General features: G+C 35.2%; 1 protein-coding gene across 1 annotated transcript in view; it reads left to right on the top strand.

Moving 5' to 3' along the window:
- Positions 1-26,704, top strand: part of CDK14 (cyclin dependent kinase 14) — a 657,433-nt gene that overhangs the window by 386,947 nt on the left and 243,782 nt on the right. Inside the window, exon 10 of the mRNA XM_036761007.1 lies at positions 23,288-23,381. Coding sequence (XP_036616902.1) covers positions 23,288-23,381 — 94 coding nt within the window. The remainder of the gene's footprint in view (positions 1-23,287; positions 23,382-26,704) is intronic.

The following is a 26,704-nucleotide window of genomic DNA, read 5'->3' as shown; positions in this document are numbered from 1 at the left end:
ATCAGAAGTGCATATGTGATCAATGAAAGCTATAATATTTGTGATAGTCAGTAAACATTTATTAAGCACCTACTATGTGCCAGGAACTGGGCTAAGCACTAGGTAGCCATGCTTTCTTGGTCCAATTCTGCTTCCAAAGTCTTATGAAAGGCACTGGTATCCCTAAAGGAGATACTTAAAAGTATCCCCTCCATTGACATGGTTTATTCCAGTATGTCTTTAATTGAGTTAATTGTCTTAGAGATTTGCTGTGGTTGGAAGGTTTGTTATGTTAAAGCCAACCTTGTGACAAGTATAACAAAACTTAGCTTTACTACTCCATCAGTCAGTCAGTCAATAAACACTTAATATGTACCTATTATATATTCCAGGCACTGGGGATACAAGAAAATAGGCAAAAGACAGTCTTTGCCAAGGAGGCAACAAGCAAACAAATATGTACGAATATGCTATATATCGGAAAAATAGGAAATAATTAACAGAGGGAAGGCACTAGAATTCAGAGAGGAGTTTGGAAAGGTTTCCTGTAAAAGATAGAATTTTAGTTGGGACTAGAGGTAAGATAGGGGAACCAGTAGGCAGAGATGAGGAAGGAGAACATTCCAAGTATGGGGACAGCCAGAGGAAATGCCCAGATACCAGAAACAGAGTGTCTTATTCCTATTGGAACAGCAAGGAGGCAGAGTCACCGGATCAAAGAGTATGTGGCAGGGAGGAAGGTGTAGAAGCCTGGAAGGTACAAGAGGAACAGGATAGGTTATTAAGAGCTTTAAACACCAAACAAAGGATTTTGTATTTGATCCTAGAGATGGTAGGGAACCACTGGAGTTTATCGAGTAAAGGGATGACATTGTCAGACCTGCAGACATTCAGTCCATTTCTGTTTTCATATTGTAAGCTTTTTTGGTTTTTAGGACCATCAGTTTTTTTACTTTTCTGGCAAAACCATCAGAAACCCAGGGCCACCTCCATAGCATACTGAGAAATCAGAGGGAGGATTCAGTACAGAAAAAGATTTGAGTGATTTGAAAGGAATATGTGGATCTTCCAAAGTATCTACCCACATGTGAAGTTTTCTTCAAGAAAAACTAATTTCTCCCCTTTATGTAAAGAGCAAGTTCTCTATCTGTGATGTTCTAGTTACAGATTTTTAATTCATTAAACCATAACAGCTGAAATGGGGTTATACAATGAATTCCAATTTCAAGCTGTTGGTATATGAGCAGAAAGGAAAAGAGAACTTTTCTCATAAAATTCAACCCTTTTGTAAGTGTCCATATGCTACTGTCTTGTATGAGATCTTAGAATGAAAAATGTTTGGAATCAGTCATTTGTAATTGACAAAAATGCCTTTTTTCTTAAAATGAGAAAATTGTGATCCCAACTTCCATGTGAAAATACAATGGAAATAAATCTACCATTTACCTGTCCTTCAAGTTTTTTCCAAGGGTTTTTTTCAAATATCCCAACATAAAATAACTAGACACCATGAGCTTGGTTATAACCTCTTTAGTCTTCAGAGTCCTATCTGCAGATGAGAACAATAATGAGGATACCCACGTTTATTATCTCATGAGTTTGGTGGTCGCAGCAAATAATATATAGGAAAAGTACTTTCAAAATTATATAGTACCGTATAAATATAAGGCATTACATGCCCATCAGGTTAGTCAGTGATCTTCCATATTTCCATTGCAGTATTGTGGAGAAATAAATGCAAACTACTATCTATTCTCTATGGGAATTAACAATCCCAACTACCCCTTGAGATTGTAAACCCTGTTGCAGAAGGGGAAGAATGTGGCCCGGGATATGCTTTTCTTATTTCTCAAAATGAATTTTGTACTTGTAAGGTTTTCATGGCAAAGGACTATGTATTTTCCTTGTGATATATTACCTACAGGACCTAGTGCAATACTCACCTAAGTTTTTGTTGATAATTTTGTATCATCTTCAATTAAAAACATGTATATACACATGTGTGTGTGTGTGTGTGTGTGTGTGTGTGTGATTGTATGTATCTTCCCTCCCTCCTCTATCCAAGGTATCATAGCTTGTAGCAAAAAAATTTTTAAATGAGGGGGAAAAAAGGCAGTACAGCCAAAGTAATCAGTATGTCTGCCAAATTCATCAATAGTCAACAACCATAGCCTCCCATCTCTGGAAGGAAGAGAAGGAGGTGAATTTTATCATCTCCTCTCTGGAGCTAAACTTCAACATTCTAATTACTATTTGAGTTTATAGTTTAACATTATAATTAAGTTCTTGAAGTTTTGTAGTTATTTCCGTTTCCATTGTTGTGGTCAGTATGTATGTTGTTTTCCTGTTTCTGCTTTCTATACTCAGCATCAGCTCATGTAAGTCTTCCTATCCCCCTGTGAATACTTTATACTTGTTGTTTCTTATAGAGTAGTAATATTCCTTTAATTTCATGTGACTCAGTTTGTTTAGACATTTACTTAATCAGAGCCTTTTGCTTTTTTTGCATTTCTGTGTTTTTCCCCCCAAAAGTGCTGATGTTATCAATATTTGAGTAGATGTGGAAGCTTTCTGTTATTAACATCCTTGAGGTATATGCATAGTAGTAGGATATCTGGGTCTTTATGTTAGGTTTTTTTTTTTTTAGTTTTAGAATAATTCCAAATTGCTTTCTAGAAGAATTGCACCATATAGCAATTATTTAATAAATGCCTATGTATAAAGTATTTATTGTTTATTGATTAAAAAGGAAAATAAATTGCAAATTATGTAGATTTTTTAAAATTTATTTTTAATTTATAACACTCAGTTCCACAAGTTTTTGAGTTCCAAGTGTTCTCCCTCTCCCTCTCCTCCCCCCTCCCTCCCAAGATGGCATGTAATCTGATATAAGTTCTACATATACCTTCACATTAAACTTATTTACACAATAGTCAATTTGTAAAGAAGAATTATAACCAATGGAATGAATCACAAGAAAGAAGAAACAAAACCAAAAAAGAAGGAAAAAAAGAGAGAGCAAATAGTTTGCCTCAATTTGCATTCAGACTCTGTAATTCTTTCTCTGGATGTAGATAGCTTTTTCCGTCATGAGTCTTTTGGAGTTGTCTTAGAACCTTGTATTGCTGAGAAGAGCTAAGTCGATCAAAGTTAGTCATCACAGATACTGTGTGTCTGTAATTGTGTATAATGTTCTCCTGGTTCTGCTCTTGTAAGTCTTTCCAGGTTATTATGAAGTCTGTCTGCTCCTCATGTCTTATAGCACAATAATATTCTATTACATTAATATACCACAACTTGTTTAGCCATTCCCCAATTGATGGGCATCCCCTTGATTTCCAATTCTTTGCTACCACAAAAAGTGCTGTTATAAATATTTTTGTACTTATAGGTCCATTTCCCACTTGCATGATCTGTTTGGCATACAGCCCTAGAAGTGGTGATTCTGGGTCAAAGGGTATGAACATTTTTATAGCCCTTTGGGTTTAGTTCCAAATTGCTCTCCAGAATGGCTGGATCAGTTCACAACTCCACCAACAATGTAACAATGTTCGAATTTTCCCACATCTTCTTCAGCATTTGTAATTTTCCTGTTTTGTCATGTTAGCCAATCTGATAGGAGAGATGTGGTACCTAAAAGTTGTTTTGATTTACATTTCTCTAATCAATAGTGATTTAGAGCATTTTTCAAATGCCTATAGATATCTTTAATTTCTTCCTCTGAAAACTGCCTGTTCCTTTCCTTTGACCATTTATCAATTGGAGAATGACTTGTACTCCTATAAATTTTACTCAGTTCACTGTATATTTTAGAGATGAGGCCTTTTTCCGAGACACTGGTTATAAAAATTCTTTCCTAATTTTCTGCTTCCCTCCTAATTGTTATTGTATTGACTTTGTGCAAAAACTTTTCAATTTAATGTAATCAAAATTATCCGTTTTACCTTTTGTAATGCGTGCTCTCTCTCTCTTGTTTTCTCATAATTTCTTCCCTTATCCATAAATCTGACAGGTTAACTATTCCTTGCTCTCCCAAATTGCTTATGGTATCAGCCTTTATATCTAACTCATGAACCCATTTTGACTTTATTTTGGTATACGGTGTAAGATTTTGGTCTCTGCCCAATTTATGCCATACTATTTTCCAGTTTTCCCAGCAGTTAGATTATATAGATTAAGGGTCATTGTTCAAGCCGAAGAATTATTGGATTTTCTTTAGCTCTTTCATATTTTGAATTGGATTATCATAGGTGGTGTGGTCTAAAGGGAGAAAATCCTAAAATAGTCTTGTCCTTTCCACTTATTAGTCAATATCTCATAAGCTCATTTAAAAAAAATCTGTAAAACAGCAAAAATAATGCCTCCCAGAGAGCAGATATAAAGATCAAATAAGATTAAAGCACATGAAGTTGTAAGATACTACAATATCCAATTTTACCGAAGAGATTTTTTTCTTTTGAGAGGAAACCTACGCCAAATAATTATGAACATAATTCATGTTATATTAGTTCTCATTTAGTTAATAGCACTGACTGAAGTTAGATGTGTCAGTTCACCTCCTATATTCTTAAGAGTAGTGGAGGCAGAATTTGGTTCTGGTGGTTTTTATTTCATCTTAAGTCCATAGGAACTTCAGAAAGTATGCCCAGGATGTCAGCTTTGGCTAACAGGGAAACAGGGTAGAGGCAGACCATTTTGTTTCCATTTTCCAGCTTAGCCTATTTATCCTTTAACTTTTACTTCTTTCACCATGAGTTTTGTTTTGGAAGAACTGAAAATGACTGTAGTCAGATAAAAATAAATCAAAAATCTCTGAATGAATAAATAATACATACATATATTTACATGTATACACATATATAGTCCGTATATATGTATATGTATATGAACACAAATAGGTCATAGGATCTATATACTACAATAGGTCAATAATTTGTTAACCACCTACCATGTACCAGGTACTGGTTTGAGTGCTGAGAATACAAAGAAAACTAAAACACAGTCTCACTGAGCTCATAGTCTAGCAAGGGAGACAAGATGCAGAAAAACTATGTACAAGAAAACTATACGCAGGATAAATTGGAGGTAATTAGCAGAGGGAAGGCACTACTATTAAGGGGAATTGAGAAAGGTTTTCAATAGATGGTGGGATTTTTATCCAGGACTTGAACAGAGCCACAGAAACCAGGAGGGAGAGCATTTTAGATGTGGAGGACAGCCGGTGAAAATGCCCACAACTGGAAAATAAAATGTTTTATTTAAGGAACAGCAAGGAGAATAGTGTCACTTTATCTCAGAGTACATGGGAAGGTATAAGGTGTAAAGGACTGGAGGGGGCAGTTTATGAGGGCTTTCTTAGTATAGCACTTTTGTATCAGCATATTTTATTCTCAGAAGGTTTTTGTCTAGAAAATCTTTTTTTTCCTCAGGATCATATCAATACTATGAAGGGATATACAATTATCTTCTTTAAAGATGAAAAAAACTGAGGCATCTAAATTTTGATCATTTTCCTTGTACTTCCCATTTATTGGGTTTGGGCTAGATAATCATCGGTTTATCAGCTCACACTTCTTTACACTAGACTTTATTAATTTCCAGAAAATTCAAGTAATACTTCATTTTAGGTCAAGTACTTAATGAACGTACTGACTCTACAAGGAACTGTCCTAGGTCCTGCATGTACAAAGAATGAAACATTCCTCACTCTTTTCCAGTTTACATTCTATTGGTAAATATAATTTTTAAAATCACATATTTGAAGAAATAAGAGAGAGAAATAACAACTAAGAGGATCAGGGAAGACTTATCAGGACACTCAGGTAATAGTTTTGCTAGATAGTAAAGGCTCAAATGATTGTGGTGGCCGTGTGAGTGGGGAGAAGGCGATTGATGAAAGATGTTTTAGAAATGGAATTGACAAGACCTTTCAACTAATTGGGTGGAGGAGGTGTTGAGAGATAAGGAAAGATAAAGAATGACTTTAAAGGCAAAATTGAGTTCTGCTATCCTCCACAGAAATAGGGAAGTATTGATTGATAAGGGAATGGATTTGGGCAAGGAAGGAGGGTAATGAGTTCATTTTCAACATGTAGTCTTTCAGGTGCCTACAGGAAATCCAGGTAGTGATGTCGAACATATATTTTGTGACATTGGACTGGAAGTCAGGAGAGAGATGGCTACATGCTGTTATCAGCACAGAGATAACACTTGAAGCCAGAGAATCCAATGAGATAACCAAGAGAGAAAGTACTATAAGAAAAGAAAGGAGGAACTGACAGAGACTATTAGTTGAAACTTTTTTAGTGGGTGAGACATGGTTGAGGAAATAGTAAAGGTGACTGAGAAGGGGAAGGTAAGAAAACTAGGAGAGTCAATTCCATTTACACATACCCTTGAGATATTTTTTTCAGAAAGCTCACTAACTTTAGGGGAAATTTTTCTTAAATGGTCTTATATTAAACAACTCATCTGATGAGACTTTTCCCTTTTCCTCTTTATTATCCCATTTAATATGATAGCTAATGATATTTTCTTAAGATAGAGTACAGTAACATTTTATTTTTTACACTTGTATTTCTCTTGAATCATCATCATTTAATATTCTACTCACGTTTAAAAAATAAACAAACTTACAGCTAGTCTGACATTCCCGCTCGTCTTCTGTAGCTGTTCATTGTGGTTTGACAAGTCTTCCCCCATGCAGGTCACTCCTTATAGGCTCTTCAGTGTTTTGTTTGTTTCAGGATTCCAAATCTTTTTTTCCCTCTACCACTGAAACTGTGGTATCTATGACTATTAGCAAAGATTACAGTTTTCTATGATTTTACTTTTCCTTTACCCAAACTATACCTTTCTGAGTAATGACCTCAGTTTGATCGTATCCCTGGTAATATCTGTCACATACCTACAATGGCAGCTTGTAGCAGCAAGCACCCTAGCACACCCAGAATGGCCTGCTAGCACAAGTTCTTTGATCTGCTTTTCTAGGAAAGACTGCTCAAAAAGGGGTTAACAATCCTACTTTTAATTACATTCACTATTTCAGGGAAAAAGTCAGCCCCATGAAATCAGAGAAAATACAAGCAGAGAAAAATACAAGCAGAGAAATCACAAAGACCAACAGACAGGGCTCTAACTGCCTGATCAAAGGAATATTGCTATACACTTTACATGTATCACAGGATTGAGAGAGCCTTCACATCTGAGTAGTTAAACATGCGACTACTCAGAGTCTTGACCAGGAAATCAAAAGATCCTTTTCATAAGTGAACCCTTAAAGCAAAATATCAACTCAGAGTATATATACACTTCTCAGATCCAGAAGGCATCACAACCCTCATGACTCAGTGCCTAATCAACTTAGTACCAAAAAGTGTGAAAGCCTTCCTACAAGTGAGCCTCCCCAGCAAGCTCCCCTTAATGGGCTCTATTTATGGACAGGGAAAATCTTTTTATCTCATTAACATTACACAGCTAAGTGCCAAAATGAATAAAATGGTGGACTTAGATTGCAATTCACTTAAGCTCTCTCATTCTCAGTTTCTTAATCTGTACCATGGGCATAATAATAGCACCTGCTCGAAGGGTTGAGTGTTGTGAGGATAACATGATATAACCTGTAAAGTTCTTGGTAAACCTTAAAGCTTGATATAAATAACATTATTAATATTATTATTATTATTATCACTATCATCAATATGTATATATCTATATGAGCATATATAACATGCACACACATGTATACATGTATGTATATATTCTATATTTGTGTATATATGTATATGTGTATGTATATATTTTATATATTATATATATGTATATATATTTATGCTGGGAATGGCTTGCAGTCTGCATTGCTGAAGAATAACTATCATGATGATGATAATGATGGCATGTATATAGACATCTGTTCAGTGAACCGTCTGTGATGAACTTAGGACAGAACATTGACTAGAATAGTACAAAATGAATGAGTATGAATAAGGTACAATTTGCATCATTGGAGGGAATATTAAAATCTATGGCATCGCAAATCCATTTGTATGTTTGAGTATATGTCTATTAGTATTCAGACATAAGCATTAAAGACTTATAATGCTAGTATTTCTCAGATACTTTGGAATGGCTTATTCTTTACTGTGACATCCATGATTACAAAAGTGGAAACTGACAAATAGAGACTAAATAAAATGGCTGATGTCTTAGGCACAATCAATGATGGAAACAGTTTTAGAGTCTGAAACTAAAATCCACTGAGCTATGTTGTTTTTCTATGTAAACACACACACACTCACACACTCCTCTTTTCTTTGCTGTCTAATATAACATTTTAGATTACAATTTTGCAGACCTGCTAAAAGTCCAATCTATTATTATTTCACATCTTTCTCCTCTAAAACAGCAGCAAAGTCCTCTTCCCCACAAAATTCAGTTATTTTATTTTCTAGAAGAGTAAATGGCTTCTGTCCAAAATCTCTTTTTTTCTTTTCTCAAGAGCTAAATTCTGTGTATAAGAATTTGACTAAGATATATTGGGCCTATCTGTGCCTAATGAAGCACTAACCAAAGTAAATGATGAGTGACAGTTTAATCAATCCAATTCTGTCAGTAGCCACCAAGGGCACAGGGAATATAATTTTTTAATCTCTTACTTTTCAAATACAGTGAATACCCACATGAAAAAAAATCACTACTGTTCTGGGTACTGAATTTTCCTTACTGCTTATTTTATAGTTATTTTTGATCTCTTGGAAACAGGCTTCAGAGGGAAATAGCATAGCTTTTTGGCCAGATTTACAAATATAAACTCTTCTTTTGGTGAAATGACACCAGTGTATGCTTTGCTTTGTGGACCAAAAACCATTTGTTTTCATGAGTAGTCATGCATTTCAATGAGCCTTAGCTAAATGCAGTTATCAAATAGGGTGGTTCTTACTGAATTTGACCAAGTAATATGGCACCCTATATGTTCAATTAAGGGTTTATTTGACACTGAAAAGAAAATTATGTCACTCTTCTAAAGGTTTTTTTGTTAGGATATAGCCTAATGGAAAGCTTTCTGTTTACTGAAGAAAACAAAAACATTCAACTAAATGGAATAAGATGAGTTTTTAGAAGCAAAATGGCAGAATCCTTTAGAAAGTCTTTGCACATAAAGGAGGTACAAACTTTTAGAATATTGCTCTTCTTGGGAACAATATGAAAGGGGGGAAAAAGAGGAACTCATAATTGTTTTCATTGGACCTTTGATTTTAGAATTGGAAAAGTCCATTGAGTCCTCCCACCCCCACTTCCCTATTTTACAGGTAATGAAATTGAGATTTGGAGACATAAGATCAGTGGCCTTTCATAGGCACACAGCACATAAATATCTCAAGGCACAATTTGAATTCAGGTCTTTCTGACTCCCAAGGCCAGCACTCTACCCACTATGCCACTTACCAGACTAGTTTATACTTGGACAGGGTTTTGTTATTCTCTTTGGCTGAAATTAGAAGCTACCTGAGATTTGTTCACCTTTTAGCCCTTTGGTAAAACATGTTGTCAAAGTGTTTGGAGCCTACCTGACCATTTGCACAAGCTGCAAATGATGCTGAATGATGCAAATGATGCTGAAGAGCATCAAACATTGGTCATAAGAGTCAGAGGATCCCATTTCAAATTCTTATTCTGTCCTTTCTACCTGTGTGATCTCACACAAATCAGTTTACCACTCTTAGCTTTTGTTTCTTGTTTGAAAGGAATGGAACAGATGACTTCTAAAGTCTTTTCTAGTGCTATATCTCATTCTATGATGTCCATCTCTAATTGGGCAGATTTCTCTGTGCTCTGTATAACTGATCACGTCAGCCCTCCCTCACTCAAATCAAAGTCAACTGCAAGCCATGTCATCATTTCCCTGATGTCATGGTCCTCTTTGAGGATGAAGGACAAACACAACAGCAACTCATCATGTAAACACAGAGATGTATAAAACTTCAGAGCTCCGGTGAACCTTAGAAGTAGTCTTGTCAGACCTAAAAAAACTCCAAAAGACTCATAATGGAAAATTCCATCCTCATCTAGAGAAAGAAATATGGAGTCTGAGTGCGGATCAGAGCAGACTATTTGCTCTCTTTGTTTTGCTTCTTCTTCCTCATGGTTCCTCCTATTCATTCTGATTCTTGTATATAACATGACTAATGTGAAAATATCTTTAATAATAAGGTATCTATAGAGAGCCTATATCAGATTGCACACCATCTTCAGGAGGGGCAAGGGGGGAGAGAGGCAGATAAAATTTAAAACTTGTGGAAATGAATGTTGAAAACTAAAAATTAATTAATTTTTTAAAAAGAAGTAATATAAAAAGAAACATGCCAAATCACTAAATAGAGAAATATGTTGTTGTTGTTCAGCTGCATCCAACCCTCCATGACTCTATTTGGGGGTTTCTTAGTAAATACTACAGTAGTTTGCCATTTTCTTCTCCATTTAAATAGATAAATGTACATGAAAACAATTCTTTAATAAATAAACCATTGGTAAATTTGATTCTAAAAAAAGGAAAGAAGAAAACAAAATTACCAGTATCAAAAATGAAAGGGTAAATTCACCACCAATGAAGAGGAAATTAAAGCAATCATTAGAAGCAGCTTTGCCCAATTACATACCAATAAATCTGACAATCTAAGTGGAATGGATGAATATCTACAAAAATATAAATTGCCCAGATTGTCAGACGAGAAAATAGAATATTTAAATAATTCCTTCTTAGAAAAAGAAATTGAACAAGCCATCAATTAATTCCCAAAGAAAAATAGCCAGTGCTAAATGAGTTCAGAAGTGAATTCTACTAAACATTTAAAGAACAATTAATCCCAATACTACATAAACTCTTTGGGAAAATGGGGGAAATCCTACCAAATTCCTTTTATGACACAAACATGGTGCTAATACCTGAACCAGGAGGAGCATAAACAGAGAAAGAAAACTATAGAGCAGTTTCCCTAATGAATATTGATGCAAAAATTTTAAATAAAACACTAGCCAGGAGATTATAGCAATATGTCACAAGGACAATACACTATGACCAGATGGAATTTATAGCAGAAATGCAAGTCTGGTTCAATATTAGGAAAACTATCAGCATAATTGACCTTATCAATAACAAAACCAACAGATGCAGAAAAAGCCTTTGACAAAATACAACACCCATTCCTATTAAAAACACTAGAGAACATAGAAATAAATAGAGCTTTCCTTAAAATATTAAGTATTATTTATCTAAAATTATCAGCAAGCATTATCTGTAATGGGGATAGGCTGAACCCTTCCTAATAAGATCAGGGGTGAAGCAAAGATACCCATTATCACCACTGTTATTCAGTATTGTACTAGAAATGCTAGCTAAAGTAATGAGAAGAAAAAGAAATTGAAGGAAATGGAGTAGGTGATGAGGAAACAAAACTATCACTCTTTGCAGATAATGTAATGATACACTTAGAGAATCCTAAAGAATCAACTGAAAAAACTAGATGAAATGATTAAGAACTTTAGTGAAGTTGCAGGATATAAAATAAATCCACCTAAATCATCGGCACTTCTGTATGTTACCATGGAAGTCCAGCAGCAAGTGATGGAAAGAGAAATTCCACTTAAAATAGCTACAAACAATATAAAATACTTGGAAGTCTACCTGCCAAGACAAACCCAGGAACTATATGAACACAGCTATAGAATACTTTTCACACAAATAAAGTAAGGTCTAAACAATTAGAAAAACACTAATTGCTCATGGGTAGGCTGAGCCAATATAATAAAAATGACAATTCTACCCAAATTAATTACGTATTCTATGCCATATCAATCAAACTACCAAAAATGATTTTATAGAGGTGGAAAAAATAATAACAATTCATCTGGAAGAACAAAAGGTCAAGAATATCAAGGGACTCATTGAAAAAAATATGAAGAAAGGTGGCCTAGTCATACCAGATCTCAAACTGTATTATTTAGCAGTAATCATCAAAACAAACTAGTATTGGCTAAGAAATAGAGTGGTAGATCAGTGGAATAGATTAGGCACACAATGCATTGTAGTAAATGACCATAGTAATTTAGAGTTTGATAGACCCAAAGATCCAAGCTTTTAAGACAAAAACTTCCTTTGTGACAAAAATTGCTGGGACAGCTGAAACACAGTATGACAGAAACAAGGTTTAGACCAGCATCTCACACTGTGTGCCAAGATAAAGTAAAAATGGCTACATGACTTAGACATAAAGGGTCATAAGCAAAATAGGGGAAAATGGAATAGTTTACATGTCAGATCTATGTATAAGGGAAAATTTTAGGACCAAACAAGAGATAGAGAGCATTATAAAATGCTAAATGGGTAATTTTGAGGTTTTTGCACAAAGTTTTGCGCCAATAAAACCAACGCAACCAAAATTAGAATGAAAGCAGGAATTTTCTGCAATAAAGGCTTCTCATTTCTCAGATATATAGAGAACTCGGTCAATTGACAAATGGTCAAAGGTATGAACAGGCATTTTTCTGAAGAACTCAAAGCTATCTATGGTCATATAAAATATGACGTAAATCATTATTGATTAGACAAATGCAAATTAAAACAACTCTGAGGTACCACCTCACATTTATCAGATTAGCTAATATGACAGAAGAAAAATAATAAATGTTGGAGGGGATGTGGGAAAATTTGGACACTAATGCATTGTTGGTGGAGTTGTGGAAAGTCCAAACACTCTGGAGAGCAATTTGAAACTATGCCCAAAGGTCTATAAAATTTTGATCCAGCAATACCACTATTGTGTTTGTATTCCAAAGAAATCAAAAAAGAGGAAAGGACCTATTTGAACAAGAGTATAGCAGCTCTTTTTGTGCTGGGAAAGGATTGGAAATTGAGGGGATACCCATCAGTTGGGAAATGGCTGAATAAGTTGTGGTATATGAATGTAATGGAATAGTATTGTGCTATAAGAAATGATGAGTAGGCTGATTTCAGAAAAACTTGGAAAGACTTACATGAACTGATTCATAGTGAGGTGAACCAAACCAGGACAGCATTGTACAGAGTAACATTGTATAATGAATAACTGTGAATGACATAGCTATTCTCAGCAATACAGTGATCCAAGACAATCCCACAGGGTTCATGATGAAAAATGTTATCCACCTCTAGAGAAATAACTGATGTCATCTGAATACAGACCAATGCATACTATTTCTCTCTCTGTCTCTCCCTCCCTTCCTCCTCTCTTTGCCTCTCTCCTTCCCTCCCCTTTTTCTTCCTTTCTCTATTTCTTTTTTGAATTTCTCCCCACAAAATGACTAATATGGAAATATGTTTTACATGATTGCACATGTATGACCTATATCAGATTGCTTACTGTCTTAAGGAGAGAGAGGAGAGGGAAGGAGGGATAGAACTTGGAACTCAAAAAAAATTTAAGTTGTTTTTACATGTAATTGAGAAAAATAGAATATTATTTTAAAAAAAGAAGTCTGAAATTCTATCTTTCACCAAGAGATTGGCAAAAATCACAATTGTTGGAGGTAATATAGGAAAAAACAAGGGAATATGAGATGGAGCTGTGGACTGATCAGCTGTCCTATAAAGCAATTTGGAATGACACTTTAAAAGTTACCCCACAAGAGATCAAAGACAGGGAAAAGGAGTTATTTGTGCAAAGTGGAGTACAAATGAACAAAGTCAAAGAACTAGAAATTAAGGCGTGTGTACTTCAGTTGGAGAATGGTTGAATAAGTTATGATATATTAATATAATAATAAGATCTTATTGAGTGACATGAAAGAGAGAGTTTCAGAGAAACCTATGAAGACAGATTGAGTAATGTAGAGTGAAGTGAAGAGAACTTGGAGCATGACAACCATATTATAAATTTAAAAAGCTAAGAAAGACTGGAGGACAATGATCAATTTGGTGATCAGCCATAATTCAGAAGGCCTGCGTTAGAACACGCTGCCCATGTCCTGACAATGAGGTGATGACCTCAGCTTGAAGAACAAATCATAAATTTTCAGACATGGCCAAAGTAGGGCTTTTTTAGGGGCATATGCATTTTTGATTTAGTGGTTTTGGTTTTCTTTCTTTGTTTATAAATTTGGCATAGAAAGAGCGAGGAGTTGAGAGAGGAAGAGGGAGTTTGGAAAGGGTGGCCAAAATGGAGGGAGTAGGATACCACATGAAGAAGAAATATAAACAAAGAGGGTCATTAAAGCATTTTTTAAAATTCAAGGAAGAGAGCGAAGGAAGGTCTGTTGGAGACTCTGGTAGGCAGTTCTGCTTTGAAAATAACATTGAATTTGTTGTTTACTTGAACAGAGGAGGAGCCAGCTCAGTGTGGTACAGATTTATGGCTGCATGTGCAAACCTCCTTTTGTGTTCTGCTTGTATGTGGAAATGCTCTTCTGATTTGGTAACTGCTAAAGTCCAAATTAAAAAAAAAAATTGAAAAGCAGTAATTGATTTCAACTCCCTGACTTTCCATATTAGGTAACTCAAGGCTATCAAGGTGAAGTAACTTGTCATTTCTGTTCTCCCTCTCTCTCCCCCTAGCTTTTACAGATGATTATAAGAAGCTAGAAAAGCTAGTAAGGTGAAGAATGCAGGGAACCCCTCCTCATGTGGCCCCATTGACTTAGGAAGCCGTAGGTTGTTAGCTGGAGATGTAAGGTGGGTTTTTATTGTTACGTCTCATAATGATGTGAAGAGGAATTTTAGTTCTTAATAGCTATCCTAGCAAAGTGACTGCTTTAGTAGGTTCCAACATTAGAAAGCCTTCAGGTATGGGTATGGGAACAAATAACGCTACTGAACTTGGTCACTAACTTAACAGAAAGCTGGTCTTCTTTCCTCCCTTCTTCTTTTCCTCCAACTTTGCTAAGTTTCTACTATATGAAATGTATTGTGCTTGATCATTTTTGGGGGGTCAGGGCAGGGATTATTATTCAAGGGTCCATGAACTGGTTTCTTTATTACTTCATTTCATGTAACTGATTTCCATTTTAATCTTAGTATTTTAGTTTATGCATTTAAAAGCATTCTGAGAAGGAGTCCATAGGCTTCACCGTGCTGCCAAATGGTTACATTTGGATGTATTCATAAAATCCATTTTGAATATGGATTTGAGGCTGAAAGAATGGAAGCTGAATGTGTTTCAATGTTATAGTATTATTATAATTGTTCAACCATTCTCCATTTGTGGGACTCCTTCTTAGAGTCTCCAATTCTTTGCCACCACACAAAAAACTACTATACGTATTTTGTACATATAAAGCCTTTTCCTTTCTCTCTCTCTCGGTCTCTCTGATGTTTTCAGTGTGTAGGCCCAATAGAGGTATTGCAGGGTCAAGGACCATTCACAGTTGGGAGATGTAGTTCTGATTTTTTTTTTTCTAGAATGGAAACAGCTTCACCAACAGTACATCAATGTTCCTATTTTCCTGCAATCCTTCCTTCCTTCCTTCCTTCTTTCCCTCCCTCCCTCCCTCCCTCCCTTCCTCCTTCCTCCGTCTCTTCCCTTTCTTCACTTTTCTGTCAACTTTACCGGTCTGGTGGGTGGGTATGAGTTTGGAACCTCAGAGTTATTTTAATTTGTATTTCTCTAATTATTAGTTATTTAGAGTACATTTTTCATATAGACATAAATAACTTGCGTTTCTTTCCTTGAGAAATGCCTGTTCATATCCTTAGACTATTCATCATTTGGAGAATGGCTCTTATTCTTACAAATTTTAATCTTTTTTATGTATCTTGGAAATGAGACTTTTATCAGAGAATCGTGCTGCAAAGATTTTTCCCCCAGTTAGCTCTCTTCTAATCTTTGTTACATTGCATATCTTTGTGCAAATACAACTTAAGTTGATATAATAAAAATTGTCCTTTTTAAATTTTTTATTATTTTCATCCTTTTTTAGGCACAAACACTTGCCAGTAGATCTGAAAAATAGTTTCTTCCTTATTCTTCTAATTTGATCATGACAGGATTTTGTTATATCTTGGTCCTGTCTCCATTTTGCCATATCTGATTTCTTGTTGACTGACTGACTGTTATAGCCTCCTTACACCTACCATCCATCTTCCCATTGAGATTTAGTTTGCCTGTACATTAACAAACAGTCTCATGGCATCACAAGATTTGTGTACAATAATGAAATGAATCCATCATCTCATCAATGGGGACATTACCTCCAGGGATGCAGATCTCAACCCATTCTTGCTTACTGAACTGTGTGACACATTTGTGTCCTCCTAAATGTTTGTTCACAGGTCATCAGTCCAATGCCTTAAAAGATTTCTTTTTTTTTTTTTTTTTTGCTTGATATCATAAAGATTCCAGCGGAGCACATGGAATGTCTGTCATTTTTGCTTTTCGGTCAGACCCTTTATTTACCTATCTTTATGGATACATTTCTTTGATGACATGCTTCGAGACCTTTTCAGTATTGCAATTCCTTGCTTATAATGACTTGTTATGCACTCCTTGCAAACTCTCCATTACCTTTCTTGTGATGAAAATTTCAATTATTTGAAGATTGCAGTGTTCCATGAATCACAGACACATAATAAAACAACATGGGAAGAATACTGTGTTAAAACATAGCCTTTTGAGGCGCCATAATTGATTCATTGAGAAGGCAACAGCATTTTTAAAATAAGATCCTGCTTGATTTCTTCCTCTCGTTCAGTTCTACACCCAACCAATTGTTCATTGGTGAGACTGGTTTTTACCTATTTATCCAGATACAAATACGTGTATATATGAAATACAGGTGTAATATATTACATACGTAATGTATGCATATATGTAAATAGGTAACATTTATATCTCACCTCAAGGTTTACAAAGAGCTTTTCATGTTATTCTATTTTAATCTTCATAACATCCTTCTGAGGAAGGAGCTATTATCATATCCATTTTACATAGGAGGAAACAAGCTAAGAGAGGTTAAGTGACTTTCCCAGGGTTATACACCTAGTAATTATATGAGAAAGGATTTGAACTCAGATCTTCCTGACTCCCAAGTCCACCCAAGACTCCACATAGATGCCTCTGTATAATTCCTCCATTTACATCCAACTACATACCATAATCTAGCCTGAGGTTGGCAGAATATGGCCTGCAGCTGTCGTATGGCCTGCCTTCTGTTTTGTAAAACCCTTTCCTCCCACTGTGGATGGGTTAAAAGGATTTCTTTCAAATGAGTTTGGATGTCACTTCTGAGACTTTCTAGTGGTCTAGTGTTCTCTGCGTTTAGGATGGGATCTTTCTTTTTTTTTTCCTCTTTTTTTTGATAAATTTATTTTTTATTTTTAGTTTACAACACCCAGTTCCACAAGTTTGGGAGGTCCAAATTTTCTCCCCGTCCCTCTCCTTCCCCCTTTGCCCCCACCCCAAGAAGGCATGTAATCCAATGTAGGTCCTACATATACCTTCACATTGAACTTATTTATATAATAGTCCAGTTGTAAAGAAGAATTGTAACCAATAGAATCATGAGAAAGAAGAAATGAAACCAAAAAAGAAGGAAAAAAAGAAAGCTAATAGTTTGTCTCAATCTGCATTCAGAGTCTATAATTCTTTCTTTGGATGTGCATAGCTTTTTCTATTGTGAATCTTTTGAAGCTGTCTTTGAACCTTGCATTGATGAGAGGAGCCAAGTCTATCCAAGTTAGTCCTTACAGATACCGTGTGTTTGTAATCGTGTGTAATGATCACCTGGTTCTGCTCCCCTCACTCAGCGTCAGTTCATGTAAGTCTTTCCAGGTTGTAATGAAGTTAGGATGGGATCTTTCAATAGTAGCCTATGGAATAGCTCATCTTGATAAGACATCCCTCTTCTCTTGCCTCTTCAAGGCATCCTCCACAAAACTGGCAAACAATGTAGGTGAGCATATGTTTCCCTGTTTTATATTTCATTTGATGCTGTTTCTAAGCTTATTATTAAGCAACACCATCTTGACACCCACAATCTGTTCTAGAGTCTCGTGTGTGTGTGTGTGTGTGTGTGTGTATATGGAGGATGCTTGGAAGAGGGTGTTTAAACCCACATCTTGTTCTCATGGTCAAAATGCAGAATTATATTTAAAAGCTCTTTTTTTTCTTAGTAAAACTGAAAATATTAGGACATAATATTTTTTTCTCAAGTTCTCTCTAGACTCCTGGGGAAAACCCCTTGTAAATAGTTCAAAAACAAAAAGGCTTTTCTTTGGGAAATATAGAAGGGTGATAGTCTTATAACCAAGTTTACCTCTTCTTTCACATGGTTGCCTCCCCACCCATAGGGAGTGACAAGATATCTTTAGAAGGGAGGAGTTATACTTGTTTACTCCTGGAGGGTAAGAGTTGGTGACTTAGTTACTGAACTCTTCTTGAATATTAACCACAATTGTATTTTTTATGCATTGTTATCTTGGGGGCAGAGTCAGATCAGAAGGCATGGGCAGTATGTCAGTTTGCATGGCTTTCTTGAAGCTATACATTTTTGGATATTAGATTAGTATTAGAATTAAAATTGTTTCTGGAAGACTTGATGCTAAAATGCAGAGTGTAATATTAGTGTTAATCTATATTTTTGATAGAATCTTGTATTCTTTCTACCTCTTTGTCAACTCTGGGACTGGGAAGATGTGGTCTGATAAAAAGTTATTTCAAAAACCAGCTTGCTCCTTTCTGTGTTTTCATTAAAGCTGCTCCCCAAGTGCACCTAAACAATTCCCAAAAAGCCTTTGCAAAGATGAGAAAGAAAGCAGACATGAGCCCTAGGTGCTGATGTGTTTACATGGTCATTTTGTTGGTAGTGATGTTACTAGTAAAAGGGCTCTCTGAGATCATTTTAGTTCTTTAGAAATCCTCCCTTGTTTTCTTTCTTTTTTTTAACAATGCTTTTATCTTATTTTTTCTCACATGTAAAAACAATTTTTAACGTTCATTTTTTATAATTTTTGAGTTCCAAATTCACTCATCTCTTCCCTCCTTGAGAAGGCAAGTACTTTGATATAGATTATGCATATGCAGTCTTGAAAAACATATCTCCATTTTAGCCATGTTGCAAAAGAGAATATAAACTGAAAAGAAAAATAAAGTTTTTTTTTTAAAGATATGCTTCAATCTGCATCCAGACTCCAACATTTCTTTCTCTGGAGGTGGATAGCATTTTTTTTTTCATCCAGAGTCCTTTGGAATTGTCTTGAATCATTATATTGCTAGGAATAGCTAAGTCATTGATCATCCTACAACATTGCCGATAGTCTGTACAATACTCTTCTGGTTCTACTCATTTCACTTTTCATCAGTTCATATGATTCTTACGTATATCTAACATTTCAATAGGACTTCAAGGTTTATGAAGTATTTGGCTCACGAGAACACTAGTTTATTGAAACAAATTGGCTAAGTGTTGATATAATTGTATAAAGTATCTTTTTTATCCTTTTTAAAAAATTGATGTTGACCCTTGTCCTAACTAGTTGATGGTCTGAGTGCACAGAAGCAGCTCATATTTAAAAAAGAAGGAAAGAAAACCCCCCACTAGTTCAGTAACTAGTTATTCTCTGTGTGTTTACATTTTTTCTGAGGCTTGATGCATAGAGTATACGGTGCTGGGATTAGAAGGAAAAACCATCTGGGTTCCAGCACCTATGACAATTACTATTGTTCTGTGACCCTGAGCAAGTCACTTACTAACATCTCTGTGTTTCATTCAATTCCCTAAGATTTACCAAATGTCATAAGCTTTTGTTGTCTCTGCTGTTGGGATACATTTCCCACATGGATGCGAATCACAGATCCTTCACATATTTATAAAAGATCTTATGTTTGATGAAATGAAATAACATTGTAAAGTGTTTACTATTGTGCCTGGCACATAGTAGGACAGTATAAGTGCTAGCTGTTATGATCATCATCATTATTGCTATTATTAGTGTAAGATTTAGACTCATTTTTGTGTATGATGTAGTTAGTACTTTTCTTGCCTGAGGGCTAATTGATTATTTATGGATGATGGCCCTCTGTCCTTTCCTCACCCTGATATATTTTTCAGACCATCTTTTGTTGTCCTTGTATTCATTCACCTTCTCAATGAAATCACCGAATATCATTGTATCTATTGACTTAGTTTGGGTGACCACCATATGAAGGCTTTTTTCATGCACCCTATCTCTGTCTTCTGCTTAATATGCTGGAACCCCAACTGTGGTTATCTTCCTGCTTGTTCATTTGATTGTGAAATATCACAAAGTCACATGACCTAATACTCCATGAGATTATGATTCTTCTTGCCTTTGGGCACGTGATAAAAATGACTCCACCAGCTCATTTCTCTGACAAGAATCTTTCAGCCATTTTTTAGTTTACCTATTACGTACTTATGTCTTCTGATTTCATTTATTGTGATGTCACTAATATGTTAATGATGATGATAAGACCTAGTATTTATAAAGTACAACAAGGTTTGCAAGGTACTTCACAAAATATTATCTCTTTTTATCCTCAAAACATCCCTATTGAGCTAGGCACCTTTATTGTCTCTATTTTATAGATGAGGAAACTGACACACAGAGAGGGTAAGTGTCTTGTCCAGGATCATATAGCAAGTAAATGTTCGAGAGAAGATTTGAATTCATGTCTTCTTGATTCCAGATTGAGTTCTATCCATTGCACCACTTCATGCAATATAGATACGGTCTATTTCCTTGGGCAAAGAGCACATATTAAGAATGATTTCAGTAAATTAAGGTGCATAAATAGTCTAATAATTTTGTGTTTCTCAAAAACCTCTTTCCCCTTCTCTATCATTTCATCACTGGAAATAGAAGGGAATGGGGGCCTTTTTGTATTTGTATCTGTTTCATGGTTCCCTTTGAATAAAATATTTGAATCATCTAGTCACCTGCCCAGTTATTATATTGAATATTTGAAAATTTATACAAAAATAGTTTTTCAGAAATAAAAGCTGGCATAACCATTTCTGTTTGCATAGAACAGAGAGGCATGATGGGAGGAGGTTAAAAAAAAACAGTTCTGCACCACTGGTTCACTCATCTATTCTTCTTTTTGAGGAAGTAGATTTCTAGATATATTTGATTAGTTGAAGGTGGGAGGTAGTATCATGAGACCTTTGAACTACAAAGTGAAATTTTTTTAGGTTTAGATATTTATATTTATCTATTTATTTGTTTGTTTATAAAGCAGGGCATAACAGTGCAAAATAGTCCTGTGAAAAATCTTTTTGTCTACATATAGAACACCATCTGGCCTAAAGAGTTATGAAATAAGTAGACACATCTCTGGTTTTCTACTTTCAGCTCGATCATCTGTAATCTATGTTTCCATTCTTCCCCCAAAGAAAGTCTAAAAATAAACTAGAGTCATTTTTTTCTCCCTTAAGCTAGATCGGGATATTACAGTGAGACAGTAGAGGACAGAGTATCAACAGAAGAGTCGAGAGCCAAAATCGTTTAATGAAGTCAAGAGCACAGAGAAAATCCAGAGCCAGCCTGAGCTTAATCTCTGATTCTGTTAGCTTCTGATATGTTTTGGATGAGAAAATGAGCTTCAAGGTCATTAGCTAAGAGGTCTGATTGTGAAGAGCATTCATCTTCTCTGTTGAGAAAAGTCTTACTAATCTGAACACTCACCAGTAGGTAGAGGACAGTATAACAGGTTTCTCTGCAGCTAGAGCCCACATAGATATTTATTAGAGAGTGAGCTTCAAGTGTTTTCTTGGACAATGTTCTATTGTTACTTTTATTGCATTGGTATTTAATTAAGTGCCTTTATTGCTAGTCGTGTCTCCTCTGGTTGACTATTAAAAGTAAATGCATTGGTCGGAGTTCATGCTTTATAATTCAGAGAGAATTTTGGCTTACAAAGGCCCTAGCACTGGAACCCCAGAACTCCTGGGTGAGGGGATTGGGCTCTGAATACTACTTAGTGAAAGGCCATTTGTCAGCTTCTGGGTAACTTATTTGTTAACTTTGGGAAATTTGCATTTAGAAAGGATCTAGTCGATTCGTTTGTTTATTCAGCAAATATCTACTCTCTCATGTAAGACACAGTGATGAGAACAGTTTATTAGAGCTCTAAATCCATTGTGAAAAAGGTTTCACAAAATGGTGTCATGAACTTCAGTGACAGCTTTATAGTGAACTGTTACAATCAGTTCTCATGCTTAACAAATTTAGGATAAATGGGCAGTAATGGTGTGATTATTCAGATTCTTATCAGAAGCAACAGAGATGAAGCAAGCATTTACTGGAATAAGATTATATATTTATTATAACTACAGCATCTAAGTGGGTGAATTCTTTTTCAATGCACTACTTTAGCTGGTCAAACAACTTAATATAAACACATCAAGAGAGAACATGGCAATAAGATTAGTGGATAATAGAAAGCTGAGGAGAAATGACCAGAAGATAACTCTTCCTCATGTTCTGGATGGAGCCGTTGGGCTGCTCTCTGAAAGTAAATCAGTTTTCTTTGTTACAAAGCTTCCTACAGAAATGCTTATATACCTAATCAGTTTTTGTTTCATTCTTTTTTCTTGTGCCTTAAATCACTTTTGAATAAGTGCTTTGAATATAATTTTTGGAACCACAGTAATGCGCTCTCAGACACCCTGCAAAGACACGATGTCGTGAGAACTCTCCATTAGGGATAACACTCTTTGATTACCTCTGCCAGCTTAAGTAGATAAGAGTTTCTGGAAATTCTCATACCATCTTGGTTCAGCTGAAATCAATGGACCCATGATTTTTATGTGTGTGTGTATGTATGTATGCATGTGCATGTATATATGCATGTATATATGTATGTGTATGTGTGTATATGTATATATGTGTATATGTATACACACATATACACACATACATATGTACATATATACATACGTGTACATATACACGCACATATACACGCACACATATATATGTGTGTGTGTGTATATATATATATATATATATATATATATATATATATATATATATATATATATATATATATATATATATATATATATATATATATATATATATATATACCTATACACACACACACACACACACACACACACACACACACACATATATATATATATATTCTGGTGTTTCTCAATTTACAATATTATGAAAAATAAATGGAATAATTTAGATCAAGCATACAATAATTAAAAAATAATTTCAGACAGTGTTAGGACTTTAAAGTTTGTTTCCAAACTTTATATTGTAAGTAGGGTTTCCTGACATTTGTATCTATATCTCTATTTTTCTTTGTAGGGGAGTTGGCTGCATCTTTGTTGAAATGATACAAGGAGTTGCTGCTTTTCCAGGAATGAAAGACATTCAAGATCAACTTGAACGAATATTTCTGGTAAGTTCTCTAAATATTGTTTCTAGAGAATGGGCTTCTAATTTATTATTTTTCATTTTGCTAATTGATACAGTGATTGATAAAATGCCATTTGAAAAATTGGTATGCCAAATATTGGTAACACAGACAAGGGTAAAAAGTTTAGTACTAAAATGTCAGGTCAAACACTGTCTATAAATGTCATTACCAAAAGGAGAGCATTTAGACTCACAACTGAAATGTTAACAGAAGACAGAATTGTGATGCAAGCTCTTGTTTATTTGCAAGATTATAAATAATAACAAATAAATAAATAAATGACAAATTCGGCAGAATTTGCTCTATGCCTCTTGGCAGAATTGTATTACTGTGGGCTAAAAGGCAAAATGTGGAACCAACCCTGTTCTATTGAGTTGGATGAAACTCTGCTCTTCGTTAAAGTAGATTCATACTTATTGGGAAAGAATAGTACCAACTGAACCAGTTTTCCATAATGCAACCTTTGGTTTGGCCAAAAAGTGTCTGAAGTGGGCCAGGTGATGCAGGTTTATTGGAACCTGCATCTTTGTGGTCATAGCTATATTTCTCTCTTTATGAATGTCGTATTATCACCACTGTCATCTCTGTATATGTATCTGGTAATATATATCTGTGAAATGGCCAGTCAGTTGATAAATATTTATTATGCACCTATTATGTGCTAGACACTGTAGTAAAAATACAAGTGAAGAACAGGCCCTGTCCTCAAGAAGCTTACGATCTAATGGGTGAGACAACAAGCAAAAAATAAAATCTACAAATAAGTTTAATTGGGTAATTTGGAAGTGATTGAGAGAAGAAAGGCACTTGAATGAAGACGGAATTGAAAAAAGCTTCCTATAGAAGACCCATTCCCCCCATTCCTCCCGCTGGACCTCTCTGGTGGAGATGATTCTTGCTGTCCCCAAAGTAGGTGTATAGGTATATGAAGTCTCCTTTACTCTTATCACACCTGAGTCTAGGCCTTTAAAGCCTTGATTGAAATTAGTTTTCAGAAATTCTGCTTTCTGAGGATGGAGAAAGAGTCATTGGTCTCCTGGAAATCACTGATTCCCTTCGATAACCCAAAACCATTGTACAGTCCCTATATTGCTCATCTGTAATTTGAGACTTAAATATGGGCTCTATTAGAATTAACTTTTCTAAAATTACATTGATCAGGATGGTCTCCTCTTTTTTTCTAGTAGCCTTTTTAAAAAATCTGCTAAGTATTTTTAAATTTAAGTATGATGGGAGTACATTCCCAGTGTGAACTTTCGTAGTTATTTTTAAAACTTAAGGAAAGTAGGGTCAGAATATCAATAGAAATTTTTTAAAGATAAAATTTATTTTTGGCATATTTTGCTTCCTTTGAGACTCTTTTCTTTTCCTTACCATGTGGTAATCTTCAATATATTGTAATTAACCCAGGGGCTATAATTAACCAGACTTTATTTCCTGGCTTCCTCCTTCCTCTGTGTTTCCTACCATTTCAATGCTCATCATCGTCTCTGAGAATTAAGGGAGATGAAACTCCGCCAAATCCATCTGGTCGTTTGCTCATAGCTCTGGCCAGCAGAGGTGATCTTGTTGCTGTTTCCTTTGTGATGGTTGTAAATAAATCCAGAATGAGACTTTGAGTATCAAATATCTAAGTTGTTGAAGCCCCTTACCATTTTGTGTCTGGTCCACCTTTCCAGACATGCTACACATGACTCCCCACTTGGTTTCAGCCAGACTGGTTTACTAGGTGTATGTGACATTCTTTCTTACCTCTGTGCTTTTGTCCAAACTGCCTGCTTCATGAGAATGCTCTCTTTCCTCACCTTCACCTCTCAGCACCTCTGCATTCCTCCATATCTCAACCTTGCATGAAATCCCTCCTGATCCTTCCATCTGCCAGATACATTTTGTATTTACTTTAAAAGTTGGGTCAGATATAGTGGAAAATAACTTTGGTTTTCGAGTCAGAAGACCTGGGTTCAAATCTCAGCTCTGCCATTTAAGACTTGTGTGACTTAACCTCTGTGGGCTTCAGCTTTTCCATCTCTAAAATGACGGGACTATACTGGATGACCCCTAATGGACTTATAGCTCTAAAACTGTTCTTCTAATATCTGATCTTACAGATTATGTCATATTGCATCATTTTCCTCTGTGAAATTATAAGCTGTCCAAGGGCAGGGAATGTTTTTGTCTGTCCCTAGTTCCTGTGCAAAGGCTTTTATAATGCTTGTTGAATCAGTGAATGAATGAATGAAGGCCCCCCCCCCCCTCCAATTAGGTATGCCAGAAAAGGGTCGGTGTAAACTTAAAAGGAGTTCTTAATGTAGGCTTCTCCATGAGAGGTACTCCATGAGCAATAATCAAGATCAGTAGAGCATTGTCTGATTCCAAAGGGGAATGGATGTCTTCCTTGTTAAAAGCTATTTTCAGTAGACTCTTAGGCCATCTTTTAATATTCTCTTTTCATCAGGAGTGGAGTTGTTGAGTTAGAACTATGAAGTGACAGGTGAAAAAAACCGGAAGCACATTTTTAGCAAGATACAACATACGCATATTTGTGTAATTGTGATGGGAGTATTAATAGCTTTCACTTAGCTTTTTATTTTGAAGTCTATCTTAAGAACTTTTAGATTCAATAAAAGTGAACTTCAAAAATAAACATTAAATTATGTCTGAGTTTAAAATGTTCTTTGGAAATATTTTCCCAAATTTTAATTTTTTTTCCTTATCTCCCAATCCGTGTCTTCCCTTTCATTAAAATTGCTTTATTACTCATTGGGATTTGTTACTTTTTCTTTAGGATCCCAGCAATAGTTCAAACAATTTTATCTTGTTACTTTTTTCAACTATGGCTTAAAAAAAGATATAAATCATGTAGAAGGAATTGGAAATTGCAAAATTCTTTAGAAGATTTTTTTTGGAAGAAATTGAATTAGAAGGGGAATACTTATTTCCTTGGGCTGTACTGCTGAAAAACAATATGCACAATGAATGAAAGCACAGATTATTGAATTGCTTGACAGAGCCTGTCAAAGTGAAGACTTAAAATATTTATTAATTATGTAATTAACTAATTTCCCAATAGGCATGATCATGCTAGGTTGCTTCTAAGGGGCTTTGCTTCTATTACTTAATTTTATGATGCATTTTAATACTTTTTATGAGCATCCAGAGACTTTTGGGAAATGGGTAGTCTTTTAATAAATCAAAGAAATAAATAATTGCAAATTCCCCACAAGAGTTCATGAAATTATTGATAAAGGAGACTATTGTCTCTTATTAGAGAGCAGAGACCTTTAATATGCAGGTAATTATTGTGA

The sequence above is a fragment of the Trichosurus vulpecula genome, chromosome 5 (assembly GCF_011100635.1).
Source record: "Trichosurus vulpecula isolate mTriVul1 chromosome 5, mTriVul1.pri, whole genome shotgun sequence".
Taxonomy (NCBI): Eukaryota; Metazoa; Chordata; class Mammalia; order Diprotodontia; family Phalangeridae; genus Trichosurus; species Trichosurus vulpecula.
Note: the sequence above shows the minus strand (reverse complement) of the source record. Positions and strands in the feature narration are given on the sequence as shown.